General features: G+C 38.7%; 1 protein-coding gene, 2 long non-coding RNA genes and 1 pseudogene across 5 annotated transcripts; 1 reads left to right on the plus strand and 3 right to left on the minus strand.

Annotated features, from left to right (window-relative positions):
• Positions 1–278: 278 nt before the first annotated feature.
• LOC122294906 lies at positions 279–1,296 on the minus strand (annotated as a pseudogene).
• A 2,859-nt stretch (positions 1,297–4,155) lies between these two features.
• Positions 4,156–5,755, plus strand: LOC122294954. Of its 2 annotated transcripts, XR_006237814.1 has the most exons (3): positions 4,156–4,326; positions 5,104–5,258; positions 5,354–5,755. It is a non-coding gene; the product is annotated as an uncharacterized LOC122294954 (long non-coding RNA). The 2 variants fall into 2 exon arrangements; XR_006237813.1 differs by having other exon boundaries at positions 4,156–5,258.
• A 256-nt stretch (positions 5,756–6,011) lies between these two features.
• LOC122293961 lies at positions 6,012–7,836 on the minus strand. 2 transcript variants are annotated; one of them, XR_006237414.1, is made up of 4 exons: positions 7,398–7,836; positions 7,156–7,254; positions 6,952–7,045; positions 6,012–6,305 (listed from the first exon to the last, which is right to left on the minus strand). It is a non-coding gene; the product is annotated as an uncharacterized LOC122293961 (long non-coding RNA). The 2 variants fall into 2 exon arrangements; XR_006237413.1 differs by having other exon boundaries at positions 7,156–7,836.
• A 372-nt stretch (positions 7,837–8,208) lies between these two features.
• Positions 8,209–11,750, minus strand: LOC122293661 (protein FAR-RED IMPAIRED RESPONSE 1-like; the record flags this gene model as incomplete). Its single annotated transcript, XM_043102179.1, has 4 exons — positions 11,346–11,750; positions 10,513–10,614; positions 10,301–10,427; positions 8,209–10,214 (listed from the first exon to the last, which is right to left on the minus strand). Coding segments are annotated over exons 2-4 (2,226 nt in total), but the record flags the coding sequence as incomplete, so codon positions are not given.
• Between the last annotated feature and the right edge of the window lie 9,551 nt (positions 11,751–21,301).

The following is a 21,301-nucleotide window of genomic DNA, read 5'->3' on the forward strand; positions in this document are numbered from 1 at the left end:
GTACTCTAATTTAAGAAATTTATGTTGTGCTTGCAGCTTGTTAATTCGCACTTTATGAGCTAACCAACTTCCACGTACCCTCTACCTAAAATATTATAGTTATGAAAAACCCTCTTTATAAAGATCAATAAAATATACTCAATTATGCTATCACAGGCAATTATGCGCCTTCATGCATTTATTATAATTGCATGGGAGATTATTTAGATTCAACGTACAATCATTGATACAACTGCGACACGTAGGACGCTCAAAACAAGCATATATATATGCTTGGAGAAAAGATGACTATGATGCTTTTGCTCTCAGTTAAAGAGCTTTCGTATGGTCTCTGGAAGAGCTATATTGGTGACACTAAAACCCCCGTCCACGACTAGGTTGAACCCACTAACGTACTTGGACTCCTCGCTCCCCAAGAACAAAGCTGCCTCTGCCACATCTGTTGCTTCCAAAACTACCCCTTTCAAATTTGCCGCAGTGGACACAATCTCTTCACATCTTTCCTTCTTATCCATTCCCAACCATTTTAAGCACATAGGGGTGGCCACAACAAATGGTGATATGCAATTGACTCTAATTCCCTACTGCCCCAACTCAACGCACAAATTCTTGGTTAGTCCCACCAACGCATGCTTGGACACTGTGTAGGTGTGCGAGCCCATTCCTTGTGACTGTGTTACAGAGCTTGCAGTGAATATAATGGTGCCCTTTTTCTCTGGAATCATTACTTTTGCCGCGTGTTTTGCTACCAGCATTGACCCCCAGACATTTACATCAAAAACTTTCTTGTACTCCTCCGGATCAAAGGCTAGGATGTTTGCATCTGCTTGGGCAAGACACCCTGCATTGCTGAACATTATGTCGAGTTTCCCATGTTTCGACAACACAGTGTTGATAGCATTTTGGACATCAGACTCGCTTGTGACATCGCAATGGACGTACGAAATGGCACCATGGGTGCTTTTGTCTTGGCAAATTGAGAAACCAAGCTCGTCTTGGATGTCAGCAATGATGACCTTAGCACTATGTTCAGCGAATAGTCTTGCCGTACTCTCGCCAATTCCACTTGCACCTCCGGTTATCAAGGCAACCTTGCCTGCTAGTCTGTATATTCTAAATTTTATTACGGGTAACTTTGAAATATCACAACAGCTTATATAAACTATAGAAACAATTAAGAGAACAAGATAGAGCAAATTAACGCGCACAGGTACTAAAAGCTTTGCTTTTTAGTATTACCTCTTAGCAATGGGAGCTAGCATGGATATTGTGCCGTCCATATTTCTTATTGATTGAGATGTCGTGTGAGAGTGTTTTGATGTGAAGATAAGATCTTCTCTGGAGACGTTTTATAAGGAGAGAACTCAAGTGTAGTGATTGAGAAATATGTCACCTATATGCATGCTAGCTGTTTGCAATTGAATCCTCTATTGACTATTTCACACTGAACAACTCAATTTATTACATCAACTAATATAATAAATTATTGTTGTTTTAATTTTTTTTAATAATAATTTGAAGGGTTCCACAATTAATGTTATGCTTATACATCGCCGGCTTCATGTAAATGGCAGAAGTCATTGAATTATGAACTGACTGAGATCTAGTGCCTTTTTTTTTTTTTTTTTTAATCAACTGAGATCTAGTTATCTATGCAATATTAAGTTTCTTTTATCCCTTAGCATTCAAAGATTCCCTCGGATTTTAAAAGGCGTAGTCCGGATTAACTATTTGCGACAGCTTCCTTGGTTTCGTTTTTACTTAATTATTTATAAGTTTGTATATATCTATTTATGGTTTTTTATTGGTTTGTTGGCTTTGGTTTTATCTAGGCTTGTTTAGATTTTATTGCATTCCTTTTTATAGGCCTATTTAGTTTCATTGGTTTTATTCTTATAGGCTTGTTTAGATCGGCGTTTTATTTGCTTTTCTTACTTGGTTTGGTTAGTTTGTATTTGAGAGGTTTTTAGTTCTTTATTTGTGAAAAAAAAAAAAAATTAAAAAATTAAAAAGTTTCTTTTATCTCTTGTGCAGTGTGAAAGAAGTGGCATCATAGATTCTAATTTACAAATTATTCAAAACACGTGTGTACACCATTTCTCTTTCGAAAGTTCATTCCCACGTACGTTCGTTATATATCGTCTCAAAATAGAAACTAAAGGAATAACAACTCGCGCGTCATCCCACACTGGCTATATGCTTTACATATTTTAATATTATTTATTATTTATTTATTTATTATTATTAAATTAATTAGATTGTTCTACTTATCATTTGTACAGCACATATTAATTTTTTATTTAAAAAATAAAAATAAAAATAAAAATATGTGTATTATATGGTATGTGAGGATGATAAATGAAATTATTATTTAGTATAGCCTAAAAGCCATCCTAGCTAAGGCAATGTCCAACACTAGCCAAGGGCAGCTAACTGTATAGATAGATGCTCTTTCCTCTTGATGGAAAGTCAAAGAAAACAGAGTAAAACAATTTTGAATACTTGTATATTTTGTTGATTGATATGGGTATAAATAGAAAGACATTTTACAATGAAGTGCTAACTTTCAGCAACACATTTAAATTCAAATGTCAGTTATAGAAATCAAAATCAAACGGCAGGATCACAGCTTCCTCATCCCTTATTTATAGCGTTGATATCGGCAGCTGGTAGATGGTTTGAAAGCTCCTGATTTTCAGCTGCAGGATCTACTTGATCTTTTACAGAAAGTAGTCATTCCTTAAGTTGAGAGTCGTTCCTTAAGTTGAGATACTAGATTAGATTTTTAGCTAATTGGTAGATGCTTTCTAGTTGGTATACAAAAAGCAAACTTCTTTCTAGAAAGGAATCAAAACGGAATTTTCATTCAAGCACTTCTTGTAGCTACCTATATATCCCAACAACTACGTCTAAACGCTATGATAGTTTTATATATAACTACATGTTCAATAGCTAGAAAGCGTTCCCAAGCGATCCCGTGGCATTCTGTGATTGCTTGGATGGCTGTAAATAATTAATAGCCTTTACACACCGGATAAGGTATGCATATTTCGCCTACATAGCGCTATGAAATCCAGAACCTAGCTAGGGAAGTAAATGTTTTGAGAGAAGCCAATCTCATCCAAGACAGAGAAAAACATGCACTTAAATATCCTCCAAGAAGAAATAACATAAAAAGGAAATATTGAAGATCAATCTTCTAGAGAGCGCGGTTCTTCAATCTATATGTGTGTGTAAATAACGGCAATGAAAGTGCATGTGTTTCTTTCTTTCACCAATTCCCAAAACCCCCAAATTTGCGTATTTGCTCTGACTTGCTTTGGTTAAGTTTAGTTGTCGGATGTTACGCTGGGTATCATTTTCCAGATTTTCGTTTCAAATCCGAAAAATTAAAGTATTTCAAGATTTCTTCATAAATTCATTGACTCATTCAAATCACGATCGGTTCGATCAAATTGAATTTTCTTTCTTCAAATGATTTTTTATTTTTATTTTTTACGATTATTTTCATTCAAGTGGATATATTTCCCATAATTTTTACCATTTGAACAAGAAATTTTGACTTGGATTGTCTGAAGGATTAAGTTACATTTGATTTCTTTGTTTTGTATTTCAATATTGCATCATTCGAGTTATATTAATTGTTTCCATCATATGACTTTGAACGTTGAATTCCCAAGTGGTGAAGAAATGCTCATTTGCTTTGCTCATGAATATATATTATAATGATCAACAATTTCTGCCGTTGTTGGGATAGGTTCTACGTACACGGATGCATATATTTATTAACGAAAATGCTTCTCGTCAGCCCCTGTTTTGTTGAAGCCGAAGCACACCCCACGTGGCATAGGGTGATTTTACTTTTGTATCCCTGCTGGTCGATCGAGTAAATTTCACTTCATTTCAAATTTTGAAAAACTGTCTCCGTCTCCTCCCCTTCCTGACGACGACTTGCCAATCAAAACTCCCCACCCCGAGACCCTTCCACCTCCCTCTTCCCCCCGAGATCTCCGTCTCCTCCCCTTCCCGACGACGATTTCCCCCCACCCCGACCCCTTCCACCGCGACCCATCTCCCCCCACCCCGAGACCCATCTCCCCCTCCCTCTTCCCCCCGCGACCCATCTCCCCCCACCCCGAGACCCATCTCCCGGGACCCTCTTCCCCCCCTCCCCGAGACCCATCTCCGCCTCCCTCTTCCCTCCCTCCCCGAGACGCCCATTCGTAAACCCACCCACACCCTCGCGTTGCCATGTCTGTTTCGCCCTAAAATTGTGGTGATTGAAAAGTGTAATTTCTGGTGGGAGATCTGCAGCCACGGACGAAGGTATTGACTCCCATTCAATCTTCGTGAGATTTTTTGTGTTATGTGGATTTTGCATGTTATGGAGTTTTCAGCTTTAAAGTGTGTGCTGGTTCAATTAGATAAACATTTGATGTAAGCTTCCATCACGTAGTCATACTCGTTAATTTCAATCTCACTTAAGTTATGGTGTCATGTAGGCTGAGTAGTGAAAATTCAAAGTAAGAGTTTTGATTGCATAAAAAATATGTTGTGTAACCGAGTCTATGAAAGTCATGCATGTAAATTGACCTGTAATTAGTCCAAGGTAATTCAGTTGAAATGAGAATAAATTTCTATGATAGAATTTTCCAGAGTTGACTCACTGTTGGAAGGAGTTGAAATTTGTTAATGGTATGGCTAGGGGTATGGTGATCAGTTCATAACTTGTGCATGATTATATTTCTATGATTATAATCATTGAGGCGTGATTAGGGATTACAATGTATTCCCTTACTGTATAAGGAAAGAGGCAAGTTTGTCAATCTTCAAACATTTTCGTTGAAAATGAATACCTATTAGTTGGAAAGAAATAATGCTATTGAAAATCATAGGGGGAAAAATTCTGGACAATATTTGGAAAGAAATACATTTTTCTCACATGCAGTTGTCTACCATTTTTATGCACACGTGATAAGGATTTTACTATGTATTTAAATTTGTGGTTCAATTATTTACATTCCGATCAGTAGGCTCTATCGCTATGTATTCAATGCTGTAAATGACACATATATATCGTTGACGTGCTGCTACATTATTCAGAATCACGCATGGCATCATCCCAATCATCATGTTTATCTAATGATGATTGGGTGGAATCACCAACTTGTTGGTGTGGCTTGAAAACATCAGTTAAGACATCCCACACTAAGTCTAATCCTGGAAGGAGATTTTATGCCTGCCCAAAGTATGATATGGTAAAGCAATTATGTATTTTGTCATATTCTCATTATCGAATTATGCTTGGGGGTTGTGGATTTTTACGTTAATTGGGAGTTCGTCAAGTGTGCAGGGAGATGTGAGGTGTGAATTCTTCGTCTGGACAGATATATTTTATTTGCTAGATCAGAATATTCGTAACAGAGAAAATAAAGTTTGGAAGATGTGGGATGACGTGCTGCTTCGAGAGTGCGAAGTTCGTTTAAGGGAAGACAAAGTAAGAGAGAGAGAGAGAACACTTGAAAAAAAACGAAGGAAATTATTGTGTTTGTATTGGGCTCTCACAATTGTAATACTATTTGCTTGGTTTGGATAATGCCTTGTATGTATTCAAAGACACGTTGTATGGAGTACATCATTTTGAATTGGTTCTAATGTAATCGTACTCCCTATGTTTTGGTTATGATGTACAAAAAGGGGATTTCTAGGTTGTGAAAATTTATCATGTGCTTCAATGAAGTTCCAAGTGTGACAATTTATGTACTTTTCTAGCATTCATTCATGCATTTAGGTTGGTATCAATCCTTGTATAAAACTGAATTGGAGAAACATTAATTGGAGGAGATGTCGAAAAACAGGTTTCATACATAAAGGGAATCATGGTCCTGACGTTGGCATACCCAAAATGTTTCTCTTTCATGATGCTCAAAATAGTCACTTGAAAAAGCATTAAGGTTTCTACTACCCTTATCCTAAGAAACCGAGTAGCTGAAGAAACCCAATATCTTAACTTGCATACAACGACTTCTCCATTCATATAGAAACCGAATATTCACAATCACTGCCCATTAAATGGCTGTTGCAGTTTCCACTTAATTCCAGCTACTGGAATTTCTTCTCTTTCCATGACAACAACCGTACAAAAGGAATTTACGTAACACTAGTTAATTATAAAATTCTTAATAGAGAATGAATACAATGTCGGCTAGTACAATTGCCTGCATAAGCAGCCGTTGTCTGTAGGTCGCTGGAAGTGATATGTTTTGAGTGCATGCCACAAACCGAATTGTTGTACCTATTTTTTCCTGTTTAATGCAAATCACAATCCGTTAGGCTTGGGAACAAAATAAATGCAGAAAATAACATTGAATATTCTGCACAGTTGTAACTTGCCAATCTTAAAAAAATAAATTCATGCACCCCTGTCACTATCCAATTGACCAATTACCCTTCCTATTAAGTAGGTAATAAAGTTTTAAGTGTATGTCACCTAAAGAGACAGAGAGTTGATATAAATGTGGGGATTTTAATTTTTTTTTTCCTTCCATTCCAATAGGATGCATTAAGGTTTCTCTAATAGGAAACTCCTTTAATACAGCGTGCTTAGTCTAAAGACACAAAATGGAAATTCAGCCGTTGCACGAATTCACCTAATCCATGACAACCTAACTTTAACTGCAGATATATATTGAAATAAATCTAACAAGAGCACCAAATTCCCCTTGAAAATTATTACATTTGAACCTGACTGAAAGTAGCTAAACTGAAACCATAATATTTTGTCCTCTGTATCATTGTAGCAGGTCAATAGACATCCTTCAACTGTATTCGTATCAAAGGTAATATGACTACGGATAGTTATACTCCACACTAGTGGTGAATAAATTTTGGGCTACAATTACCAGAAACATTTCAGCCAATTATGGAAACAAATACCGAGCTCTCGAATACCTTTCCTGAGACAAATACATTTTCTTCTAAACCGACGTGTTTCTGGTACCATGATGTTCATCCATACAGTTCCCATTATTGGAACTTCCCAACCCTGTAACTAATTAGAAACACAAACAAAAGCCATGGTAGGAAAATAAAATGGTTAGGCTAGGACCTAAAAATAGCAATAATAATAGGGAAAAATAGGGATGTTTGTCCGACCAAGGAAAGCACTCGTAACATGCCACAAAAATCTGACTTCACCGATGCAGACAATCCACAAGTGCAAAATCTCATACCTTCAAATGCATTCATTGCTACCTGTGGACAGAATCAATAAAACTCAATTAAACATCATTAATCAAAATCCTAACTAGCCTCGATACCGGTACTTGGTGCTTACCCTATTTCACTCTTACATGAAAGACAATAAATTATGGAATGTGAATGGAAAGAAACCAAACCTTTTTATGTTGCCCATCATCAAGTCACATAAAACCAACCTTATTCATTATGCTACCAAAAACCAGCTGCTTCTCGACTATCTCGGCATATTCAAAGGAGATCACCACACCTCTTCCGGAGGATCAAAAAATATGTCGTTGCACTCCACAAAAAACCCATCATGTTTGGCATTTTCACAAAGTGGGAAAATAAAAAACGACCAAACAAATACCGATGAGTGTATTACCCAATCACTCAACCAATCACTCAACAAATGACTTCACATCGACAATCTTTTCTACACCATGACACAAAAACAATAGACACAAAAACAGCAACGACCATGATCCAATAGACACAAAAACAGCAACGACCATTATCCAATAGACACAAAAACAGCAACTATGGCGGCACATCTGAAATAAAACAACTATAATGTAAACAACTGTTACATTATGTTATCAATCTTTTAATGATAAAAATATATTCAAAGACACAATTAACCAATATCTTAAGACCTCTCGAAATCTCCGGTGGCATAGATTGTGTGACATTGCTCTGTTGTGTCCCAACACCTTGCCCATCATCAAATGGAGGTTGTTGAGGGCCCGGGGAATCACCCAATGGCATTGCATCTTCCAATATCTTTCTGCAAGCCTAAGTTAAGAAACAAATAAAGCCAGAAAATTAGAGAAAGATGACCATAAAAACAGTAAATGCAGAAATGTGAAAGTGTACTACCTTTCTCTTTCTTGCCACCTTCTCCACAGCCGGAACCTTTCTCTTACTTGGGGGTCTCCCTTTCCCTCGAACCACGTGAGTTGTTAATATCTTCTTACCCTTATCCGCATGTACGTTTGAACCAACATGCGTTGATTCTGATCTCGACCCAACCGTTGCATCATCACATCTTGAATCAAAGTCATCGACAACACGTAGGAATGCATTGACACGCTCATCACTTCGTGAAATCTTAGTTGCTAGTTTCATGCATCTTTTAACCACCATCTCATACCTTCGTGCATCTCCACTGGACCGCAAGTCATCATAACTACTTTTGATCAATGTGTATGTCCTCTTCTCATCCTTCCTCCACCGATCCAAGACATATCTATCTGGCACCACATTAATTCGGGACAGCTGAAAAACTTTAAGTGCATGCCTACATAAAATTCCCCTCATCTCAAACAATGCACACGTGCACTTCAACTCACACTCCTTTTCGTTAAAATAAAGTGTGTAGTGGACTATTTTGTTGCAGTCATTAATAGAGATTTCATCCAAGATATCAAAGGTTGAAATGCACCCCTGTTTGCACACCAATGTGCAATTACAACACATTAGGCCCATCAGCTCTTTTTGGAACTCTTTAAACTTTGCATTTGTGTATAAGCTCTGAAACTGCTTCTCGAAGTTAAAAGGGGAGACGCAGGGGATCGTTTGGTTACTGGAATTGAAGTCAGCCGTTGTCTCTAGCTCCACCTTCTTCCTTAAAGCATTATCAAACTGGTCCACGAATTCCTTCAATGTTGTACCGGAATGGACATATCCGTCAAAAAAAGCATTCATGCTTTCTGACCGTTGTGTCGTGCTCATGCCCGCCCAAAAAACATCCTTCAAATAAACCGGAACCCAAAACGTCCTTTCCTCAAATAAGGACTTCAACCAATTATTATCTCTGAGATCATACATATCTAGAAGGTGGCACCACCTCTTCTCAAATTTCGAGCATGTCTGTGAATCATACAATGCAGCCTGAATAGAGGTCTTCAACCCTGTAGAGAAATGAGAGTGAGATCCTAACTTCTCTGGAAGTTTGCGCATTATATGCCAAAGACAATACCTATGGCGGGTTCCCGGAAATACAATCTCAATGGCATTCTTCATTGCCCGGTCTTGGTCGGTTATAATGGCTTTCGGCGCTCGACCATTCATGCAATCCAACCACGTGCGGAACAACCAAACAAATGAATGCGTGTCCTCGCTTGACAACAACCCTGCCCCTAGTAGTATCGATTGCCCATGATGGTTAACCCCAACAAATGGAGCGAAAGGCATTCCGTACCGGTTTGTTAGGTACGTCGTATCAAAGGTCACAACGTCCCCAAAATACTCATACGCCGATCGACTCCGTGCATCAGCCCAAAATACATTCCGTAACCTTCCGTCATCATCCACATCCATGGCAGAAACAAACCCATCATTCTGCATTCTCATTCTCTGGAAGTATGCATAAAGGGCATCTCCACCTCCTTTACCCAATCTTAAATGTCTCGCCTTATCAATGAAATTACGACAATCTCTCTCTTGAAAATCTAAATTCTCAAAACCCCCAGCATCAACGACAAGAGAGAAATAATTCTTATTCAACCGAATACCTGCTCTATCATTGAGGTCGAGAATCCGTTGACTGTATTCATCTAGACGTTTGTGAGATCGCAACAGTCTTGATTTCTTTGGGCTGATAGTAATGTGGTTGTGCACATGTTCAACTGTGGTGATAACCCATTTTTCATTCTTGTTCAATGTCGCATTGACCTTGGCTTTACAATCCGTCTTAGTTGTTGCACGTGGCTTCGAGGGATTAATGTTCTTAGGTTGGTATTTTCCCCCACGGGCACATCCAATAGTAACATAAACGGGCCTCCCATCATCATCTTTTTTAGTCCTCTGTGTCCTTACACCAAATCCCTCTTGCTTGGCATATTGTTTATAGTACGCCGTCAGCTCATTCTCACTAGGAAATTCCATACCGGATCTTGGTGCTTCAACCCGGGCATCACCATCTGGGCTAACAGTGTTACCCTCTAAATCTTCATCTAAATCAAATAACATTTCTAAACATGGAAACATAGCGATGGATTAGCATCACATCAATATTAGCATCATTAAAGTCAAAGCAAAGCAAAATTATGTGTACTACCATCAGCCGCATCAGAAAATGTACTTCCAACATTTTCTTGAAATTCTGTAGAGGGAGAAAATTCTTGAGTAAAGTTATCCGGATTACTCGGAGGCGGAGGGTGGGACACTCTAAATTCAGGATTTTGCTGAAATAATGCAAATAATTAGAATAATGAGCACGTCAAACACACTTTTTTAAAGACAATAAAAGGCATCAAGTTGCACACTCACTTGGTAGTCATTTGAACATGTATTTTGAGGCGTCATTAACGACTGCGAAGTTGAAGTCGATGGCCTGGGTGTCATTTCATCTTCTTCCCCCATCACAAAAATCTATGAAGAAAAACAAACATTTAACAAATCATAATTGATAACCATTAATAAAAATTAAATAAAAGTTTCAAATGTCCAACTTTTATTATGTAAAATTGGTGCGTTTCAATGTATTATAAAAAATAATTAAATAAAAACGAATGCCACGTAGGAGTTTTGCACACCACTATAATGCTTGGTCCCTATCAAAACTATTTTATTTCATGCGGCTCGTGATCCGGCTCGATCGATAAATCTGAAATTGCCTTATTTTTCTTACGTTCCTACTAAAATGAGACAACTGGAAGTACAATCTTTTTCTCTTCAAAATAAAAATTCACCACTAAATGGGAATACTTAGTCCTTGAAAAAAAACTTTTCAAACATAAGTCATAAAACACTAACTACCCCTTTTCATACTTCATGAAAAGGCTGATAAAATAACTAAAATGATCACGCATTTCTGTGTGAACTAGAAAACAGATGGATCATCAACAATAAAACCATACAAGCAGAACAACAGTTAATGCAGGGAACTTCAAAACCGATAAAATATATTTTTTAGCCTTCTTCACTCAAATATTAATGCTGAACTACAATAAATTCACCTTCTGCAACAAACCACATTTTTTTTCCTTTCTTTCTTTCATTTTAAGTGCCAGATACAACCCTAAAATGCATTATGAACATTTTCAAACGCAACCCAGTAATATATAATACGGACAGAGCTTAAAAATACATCCGGGAGTTACCTCTCGTTGTTTCGCAGCTGGCCGGGTAAACAGTTTTATTTTCGTTCTTCGGCGCTGGTGAGCTTCAGGTTGGGTGGCGCTGTCGCGGGTGCTGAGCTGAGCGACGGTGAAAATGGCGTCACGGCTGCAAACAGACGACGTCGCCAGATGCTTTCAACCGGCGAAAATGGTTGGACGGCAGACGGCGTCGCCGGTGGGAGTGGGGAGATGACGTTCGACGCGGGCGGGGACTGTATTCTACGCGGGCTCGATTTCAACGCGGGGGGGGTTTCAATTCGAAATGGGTATTTCAGATTGCGTTGATGTAACGAACGGTGCGTTTCGCATAATAAAAAAAAAAAAAACATTTGCCACGTACGGTGTGCAAAATTGCACACCGCTACAGTGGCTGATGCCAATCAAAACTCATTTATTAATACCATATAGTATATCTATTAAAACATGCAATACGCAGCCACCACTATTGATCACTAGACCCTCAGTTAGATGTATAACGTTGTCTAATTACTAATATAATCGGGTATGCATTATACTATTCTCTCTTAAATAATAAGTAGACCGAACACGTATTATACTTTTAGTTTTAGATGAAGTGTAAAGGCAGGATTCAGTCCCCACATAACACAGAAAAATGTAATTTATAAACTAACATGAATTTCATAAATTGCATAATTACGTCCCACAGTGCAATATTTAATAATGCTCGATCGGAATGTAACATTGCAATAAAATAAATCTGAAATTGAGAAAAAATAATAATATGAAAAGCAAGGGTACTAATTTGATAGTGGAGCTTGCATACTAATTTCATTGTTTATACAATTCTTAGTGGTGCATGCAACACTTCCAATAGACACCTGTGAATAGATAAACAGTCTCGGATGATCTCAGTGGGGGGGATGCCTCTGATAGTTAAATTAGATATGACCTAGAGTCTCTTAATCAATCTAACATTCTCATAGTACGTACATGGGGGTGCATTTATAAGATTCAAGGTGTTTCACATTGTAAAGTCTTCCTTGTAGATACAAAATTGGAAATGATAGTGTCCCGCCAGCAAAGATATCTCTACAAGACCTATTTTGTCAGTGACAACCCTCTCGCTAGATAAGCCTCATCGGTTAAAGTTCCCTGATAATTACAATAGTTCCTTACATTATCCTATAATCTCTAAACGATGCATTTTACCTAGTTTCAACTTCCTTGCCTAGTGTCACATGACCTATTTTGACTAGCAAGGCTCGGGATCCACTTTACATTCCTCTCGTAGGATCTGTTGGCGATTCCAGCTCCCTCAATCAGGGACTCCACCTTAGCAACGGGATCCCTACCCCGTTGCTTCTCCACTATGGAAGGTTCCTCACGAAGGGATGTCATTAGGTTGGGATGACCCCAATGGGCCGAAGCTGTCTCTTTCCTCAAGGCAGTGTAACACCCCACTTCATTAACCGTTAGGATCAATCTTTAAACACCCTTAGCTTAAGCTTATGATTTTGGGCTTTAAAAATTTATTATTATATTATTATTTTATTATTCTATTATTGGAAATAGTTAGACTTATATATCTAGATTATGACACCTAGTGTCATTAATTATTAAGCTCAAAGGTTAAGAGAAGCACGTCCATTAGTGATTCTATGAAAGTCCTTAGAACTTTAGGACATTAATGGGCCAAGACTTAAAAGTCTTAAACCAAGCCTCATAGGAATACAAGTCTTGGTAGGATAACCTTGGTAAGGGTTGGCCCAAGTATGAGGAAGGCAAAAGGTATTTTGGGCCTAACTTAGTGTAGGTTTGACCTATGACCCATTTATGTCAAGACAAGCCTTTCAATCTCCATCTTCGTGGATCTTGAGGCCTCCCATCAACCCACACCCAAAGCCCGTGAATCATCAACTCACACTCATGGTCTTTTTAAGCCCAACAAGGCCCAAAGCCTTATTTTGCTTCTTTTCACTCTTCTATATGAAGCCCAATACACCATATCATGGATTTCCTCAAGTCCATATTATACTCTAAGTGATTTTTGAACTCAAATTAGGTTTTGAAATTGGGTTAAGACCATTAATCAACTTACCCATGATTAATGATTTTTAAACCATGTTTTGCGCCTTAATTTTCTTTCTTAATCTTTTAGCCTTTTTTCTCTGAAATTTTCTTGTTCCATTATTCAGGTGCATCATTCTTAGATCATATTAGAACCATAGATAAACCTCCACACATGTCATTAAGAGTAATGACATATCAAAATCCCAAAACTATACCAATCGGCACACGTGTGTCCTTGTGTGCAATGGACTGAATTACCCCTAACCCAATCTTTTTGTACCTTTTTCTCAAGGGCACTATGGTTTTTAAACACCTCATATGATCCCTTTAGAACCAAACCAATCCTTGGACGAATTTGGTTTCAAGAACCAAACCAAAACCCCAAACCTTTTGCACCCTACACACTAGTTGGATGGGAATCGGTCTTTTTATTTATTTTATTTTTTATGAAGACCGGTAGCCACCCACATAGCAGCCGCATCCCAAGTTTATTAAAAAGCCCTCACATATGACGGAGGAATACCATGGTTACAAAGCAATCACTAGAGGGTTTACAAAAATATAAAATTATAACTAAAAGCACCGGTGATCAATAAATAAAATACCAACCTAAAGAGATTAAGAAAGAGCTAACAATAGAAAAATGGAGAACAAATAATTACAACCAAATATAAGGAAGTCCCTACAAATCCGTACGTAATAACCCACAAAAGATTCCCCTATACAGGTCAAACCCTGTAAAATACTTACAATGATTAGAAGCTCCCACTTTAGTAAGATAGTCCACAACCATGTTTGCTTCTCTAAAAATATGATGGATGGAACAATGTAAGTCATCAAGCAATCTTTGGATATCATCCCAAAAATCACACAAGTACCATAAGTTGCATTTACCAGCCTCAATCAATCTCACAATAACTTCAGTATCGGACTCCACCAAAATATCTCGAATAACCAACTGTTGTGCCAACTTTAAGCCATCAAGTAAAGATCTCCCCTCAGCAATATTGTTGGAGACCTTCCCATAATGAGTTGCAAATCTGGTCATCACTTGGCCATCATGATCTCTAATAACCCCTCCTCCACCTGCTTTGCAGTGGTGGGTGGCTGTTATGGTTTGCCACCCCAGCGTCTCATGCCGTTTGCAACATGACCTCGATTGTGACATTCTACTAGAATAAAGCATGAAACACGGGAAAAAAGGACGGAAAATCTCCACAAAAAAAGACCTAGAATCTACCTGAGAGAGCACTTTTGGATTTCTCTATAAGAATAGGCTGAAGAAGTGACGATGGGAACTGGGTTGTTTGAATTTTAACCCCACTTCTGCCCATGGCTGAGCCACCACCACATGCCACCTTCATCACCACCCACTTCCCAAGAGACCCTCATGTCATCATGAGCATTTGAAAAGTTTTTTCCACACCGAAAAAAATACACCAAGCCTATGGCATCAAGCCAGCATCACTCAGCAACCCACCTCCCTTCCCTCTTCTCTTTGAGTTGCCACTTCATGATCACTTGGCAACCACCCAAGCATTGTTCCTTCACTTGGAAAGCCACCACAAGAAGACTTCAGACCTACAAAATTAAAACAAAAGGATGAGACAAACCAATAAAGAAAACTGCCTACCTTGGAAGACCCCTCACCAGGCGTCATCATGGCATGGCATCATGCTTTATTTTTGTTGTTTCTCTCTTCTTCCTTCTGCATCACGACCTGACCAGCACCCTTAGGGTCATTATAGCAGTTGACTTGATGAAATCATAGTGGTTTTAGGGCACTATCCACTCTACATCAGTGACACAAGGTGATGCATGCAAGCTAAAATCTCACCTCCTTACACCACAACCCACTTCACCCAATCCCCTTGAGCTTTGAACAATTTCGCCTCCCCCATTTTTGCAAATAAAATCCCCTCCACTCCCTACTTTCCTTCACACCTCATCTTGAAGCTCCTTTTGGGCATTGAGAACCTTATTTTCCCATAGAGTTTAGTGAGAGTCCAAAAGGTGTAAGTGTTTGAGTGTTCATGAAGTTCCTGTGAGTTCTTGTGTTAGACACCACAAAAATTGTAAGTTTTCTTGCCTTACATCTTAGTTTACATGCCAATTCTTGTTTCTAAGTGTTGGAGTGAATTATGGTTGAATTTAGAAAAGGTTACTAGGTTTGATTCAAAACCATGTCCATTAAGAATGGATTAAGTGTTTTAATCGTTTTAAGTGAAAATTTTAGCCATGGCTTGCCTTAGTGTAATAGCTCGCTAGAAATTTAATGGTGAAATTTCTATAGGTTTTAGGAACCTTGTGAAAATATCGTAAGTATTCATGATTCAACCAATCGTGTAGATTTTAGTCTATTAGTATAGTTAGTGTTATCCTTCACTATGGTACCATAAGCGCAATTTTATTTATTTGAGGTAGTTAGAAGTGTCAAAATGTGATTCCCCTTATGAATGTGTAAGGGAGCGTCACTATTGTCCTATTCTAGGTCTGAGTTTCCAAATTTTATTATGGAGGTGGGACTATGCTTATTTCATAAATTTCATTCAAGTTGAGTTAAGCAACAAATGACATATGTTGAAGGGTATCCAATTGCACTTGGTGAGTTGTTTGTGTAAAGTGCATGGCTTTAAAATGTCCCCTATGGTTATGACATGTACTGGTATTTAGTCTTAGCTTAGGTTAGCTAATGCTTAATCTAATTTAAAGAGAAAGAGACTCGGTTTAAGAAAATTTTCTCAAAGGGAAATGGTTTGAAGTCAAGTAACCGATACATAGCTTTCATGCTATTTTGTCTTTGTTTTTCTCCTATTTTGTCATACCAAATTAGAATTTGTCCTCTTGAATCCATGGTGGAGGTTGAAACTTAGCAGCCAAGAAGTTTTGGGTGCCCCTTGGTTCGGTCAAGACATACCTTAGATTCACTAGGTGTTGAGATTTTGAGGCAAGGAGTGATGTGCAAGTTTCCTAAGCTTGATCTCCAAGTTGTGCATTTGGACTCAAGTTTGTAGGTTGGGCTAGGCTTTGTTTAGGGCTTTGGGTTGGGCTTTCCAAATTGGGCCTTGGTCCATTCAGATTTGGGCCTAGTTGTGGGCTTCACATTGGTTCTCACTTTTGGGCCTTTCCTTGGGCCCATTCTATTGGTTTCTTGGCCTTTTCCTATTGGTTTCTTGACAAAAAGGTAACCACTTAAAGAAATCTAGACTAAAAGGTGATGAAGGTCACTGAACCAAATCATGGCTCTAGATATACTTACCTACTAAGTCCCTTAACATGGTCGAAGTCCCATTACCGTTATGGTTTGATGGCATGATTTGACGGGGTGTTACAAATTGTTTGATGATATCTATTGATTGTCAAGGCACATATTTAGTAATACTTAGCCACAATCTTTTTTCAAACCAAAACCAACTCCAAAAATTTGGACTTGATTCAAATCATAAGGCAATATTTAAAAATAACTTCCTAGGAACAAATCCCAAACTCTTGTTGAACCAAATCCAACCACGAAGTTCCGGCTAACTCAATCCATTTGTCGAACTAGAATGCATTTGGAAAGAATTAATTAGAGAGACATGGGCATATTCCACTTTGGTTGAGGAAGTTCCGGCTAACTCAATCCATTTGTCGAACTAGAATCCAACCAAATACCATTTCTCATTAATTATTTAATTCAAAAATACCATTATAATATAAATTATAAATAAAAAATATTTTATTCGGAAGTAACCAATAGTGCTCTTCTCGGATGCCCACGAAAAAGAAAGTAGAAAAGCGGAAAGAAAAAAAAGAAAATAATTTGATTTCAGGATTTCAATACAAAAATGCTATTGTCACCAAATGCTGGGTCCTGACAAAATTTTTATTCTTTTTTTTTTTCTAGTGATTAAGGAAGTATATTTTAGTGATGTTGTGAATTTTTTTTGAAAATATTTAAAAATATAAAAATGAATGGAAAAAATAAAAAATAACTTTGTTCTCATTGGGAGCCATCTCTTACTACATCCTTGGTAGATGTAGCACTGCTCCTTTAATTATTTGAGAGTGATTGTAGCTCAAAATATTGTATGGAATCTTTATTTTAATTAGTATTGTTGCAAAATTTTATGAAAAGTATTGACTTGAAGACGTATGCTAATTGTATAGTTGGTTAAAATGGCAACGGTTCTCCAATATATATATATATATATATTTCTTTTGATGTCATCTTTTTTTATAATAGTAGACACATATTTCATTACTGCCATCAACATTATAAATGTGAATCAGCCCACAAGACTTGTTGAATCTAGTAGGTGACTGACTCCCACCAAACATTTATAGTTTCAACATTTCTAGCAAATCTTGCTAGTTTGTGTGCAAGTTCATTTGCTTCTCTATTGATGTGAGCAATTGAACAAGTTTTTATCCTCTCCATTAGCTACTGAATGTCTGCTACTATATTCCAAGAATAGAGTTTGATCTCACGGGGTTTGTAATTTCTTGGACTAGAAGAAAAGAATCACTTTCAATACATAAAGCCCCAAGTCCTAGAGGAATACAAAATTGTAGACCTCTTAGAATTGCTAATTGTTCAATCTCCAGAGAGTCCATTATAGCCTGTTCATTCTTGCTTACTAACATCAACACTTTTTCCTCACAATCTCTTAGAATTAATCCCACTCCTACGCTATTTTCTTGATGAAAAGTTGCCCCATCCATATTGAGTTTAACTGCACCCAGAGGAGGTGGCTGCCAGTGATTCATCCTTCGAAAATTGCACTGATTGAAGGTCTTCACTAAATGAATCTATAATTGAACACTTCTATAATTCTTTGCTTGGCTTCAAAAAGCTGTTGATTCCTTTTATACCAGCAGGCCCAAAAAAATCATGAAAAAAGATTACGAGTTCATCCTTACTACAATTGTCTTGCACTTGAAACACCACATCCAAGGACTCTAGAGTTGTATATATTGTTCTAAGGTCAAGAAATTGCTTCTGCCACATGTCACTTAGTAAAGGGCATTGGTAAAGAGCTTGTAAAGTATTTTCTATACCAAAAGAACAAATCTGACATGTCTGTTCATCAACTGCTCTTCTTTTTTCAAGTTTGATTTTGTAGGAAGATCCTCTATACATGCCCTCCAAGGAAAGAGTTTAAGTTTATGGGGATATCCTCAATTTCCAAATTCCCTTCCAAAGTTGTTTCTGCCTGCTGTTGGTGGACCCTCCCCCCCTCCCGCCCCCCCCCCCCCCCCCCCCCCCCAAAAAAAAAAATCTTTTTACCATCAAACTTCTAAACAATCTATGAGCACTGGAACACACATTCCTATATATTTACTAGATCAATTTATCATCATGGTTCCCTAAGCTAATAATTATCTTCAATACTTCATCAACAGCTACAGGTGGTACGGTCCTCCTCACTTTTTATACATCCCACCATCCACTATTTTGATCAAAGAGATTCTCTACCTTAGCCCCATCCTCTCTATTCATCCCATCCTCCATCTGTCTTAGGTCTCCCATTCCGAACCCTCCACACATAGGATGGGTTGTGTCCAAGTTTTGAAACACTAAAACCAGTGTGGGGGAAATATTGAGCTTTAAAAATCTTGTGAAGTAAACTGCCCTCATTTTACATGAGTCTCCATCCTTGTTTGGCTAGTAGAGCATCATCAAAAGTTCATAAGTCTTTAAAATCCAGTCCACCTTCACCTTTTGGGATACACATTCTCTTCCAACTCACCCAATGGATTCTCTTTTCTTCTCTCTTCTAGCCCCAACAAAATATTGTCATCATTTTTTGAAGTTCATGCAAAGAGAGTTAGGCAATTTAAAACAACTCATAGCACAAGTGGGGATGGAAAGAGCAACAAATTTGATTAAAATTTCTTTTCCACCTTGAGATAAAAGCATCTCCTTCCAATTCCGTAACTTCTGCCATACTTTGTGACGGTTCTCTTGAAGGTCCCCCATCAAGGATGCATAGACGATGAAGGCTTCATTGGTAAGGTTGCCCTAACCTTTTCTTCATTTGTCCATGGACTAAGGCTTCCTTTCTATTGCCCATTGTGCGACAGTTTGGATCTCCTCCATCTTGCTCTTGCCCAACTTCACCCATTTGTTCTGAGGGCCTTCCTTTGTGCTTGTATTGTATTCCGTATGGCTCTAGAGCCACAAAGGAGAGTTTTGTCCTAAGTTAATGGCTTGAGAATTTCTATCTTTTTATAACCTACGACCACCCCCTAAGGGCAATATTCGTAGTTTCGCCAAGAAAGCAAAAGGGCAGACACTGGCCCATTTTGAATCTCGCCACTCCAATGCTAAGCACTATACACACAAATTTTTCTTTATATCTTGTATGGGTTAGGGCATTCCGAGGTCAGAAAATACTTAGAGGGATTTTCCAATTAGGGCTAACTTGGGTAAAGTCCATGAGAAGAAAGGTTTGTGGGCAAGGATGGGATCCTTATCCGAGCGGGAATTGGCTCGAATTGAAATGGTTCGTGCCTAGGTAGAGAGCCACCTAGATAGTCTTTGGACTGATGTTTTGCTAACCCCCTCCCGGATAGACCATTTCTTGATGACCCCCAATTGTTCCCATGTTAAGGGAAGCCTATTTCTAACCCCAGTTATGGTGCAGCCTTCATGCCCAAAATAGTCTTTGGAAAAGGACAAGAGAGATAGATAGGATAAGTAGGGCAAGAAATAGGAGAAGAAGGAGAAGAAATGGGCCCATTTTGAACACGCCCTTCTCCTTTTAAGAAACAGAAAAAGGCCTCGACAACTGCGATTGAGAGCCTTTCCCCAGTGCTTACCCCCTTAATCACTTTCAATATTTCACCCACCTGCACAGCCTCCCCATGCCTTGGTGATGCTGAGGGTTTGGCCAGCTTGGCCCTCTCAGACTTGGCCACCACTTTCCAGTTAGAGTTTCCTCAAGAGACACCTACTTCTATGCCAAGCCCTACTTTTGAGTTTCCATTCTTTGAGAATTTGGTAGGGGACAACGAGTTGAGCATAGACATTGCTACTGCTTTGGATCCTATTGGAGGTGCGGAGACTCGCGCTACTGGAGCGAACGACCTTGCCTGCCAAATGAGTTCCAGGGGGCATGATATAGAGGCTGTGGTCGCCCTAAAATGAGAAGTGACTACAGCCCTTGAAGTGAGTCAGGCGGTCACCCCTTTAGGTAGCGAGGATGACCGGGATAGTAAGGATGGCAAGAGAGGAGAGGATGACAATAGGGTTTCTCTCCAAGAGGACTTACATACAGGCATCAAGACAGAAGGCCTTTTTCTTTAGCCTCTGCCAACTACTATTTCTGGGGGAACCACCTCTTCTTTGAATGTGAATGGTGGATGCCTTCCCATCCTTTGCTCCTTGCTTGCCCTTGGTGGGAGGCATCCCTTTGGGTGACTTCGTGGGTAAGGGTGCCCACTTTATTGATGCAGACCTAGCATGCACTAGCACTGTGCATTCGTTGGAAGGGATTGGAAGTCCCTTTGAGGGAAGGGCTAACTCAGTAGTTGGGCCCGTTAGGGGGCTTCTGCTGGGTGGCGAGCACGATCCCTGTGTGATTCAGGGTGGCGGTTCTTCTTCTTTTGCCAACACCCCAAGCGAGGCCACTGTTGAGTTGGCTGCCCAATTGAGGGTCTTGCTTTCCAGTGTAAGTATCATTGGCAATGGCCTCTCCTTGTTTTTGTGTGCACATTTTAATGGTTGGTTACTTTGTTTTCGGCATTTTTCTTTTGCAGAGCATTAACAACCTGACAGCCTAAATTATGGTAGATCGAGCTGCCTTAGAGGTAGAGGTGTAGGAGAGGCATAAGTTTGGTTACTATGCTAAGAAGGAGTTTGAAAAATGAAAGGTTGAGAAGGCGTCGATGGAGCTCCTAGTGGAGTGAGCAACTGCAAAGAT

The sequence above is a fragment of the Carya illinoinensis genome, chromosome 14, assembly GCF_018687715.1.
Source record: "Carya illinoinensis cultivar Pawnee chromosome 14, C.illinoinensisPawnee_v1, whole genome shotgun sequence".
Lineage (NCBI taxonomy): Eukaryota > Viridiplantae > Streptophyta > Magnoliopsida > Fagales > Juglandaceae > Carya > Carya illinoinensis.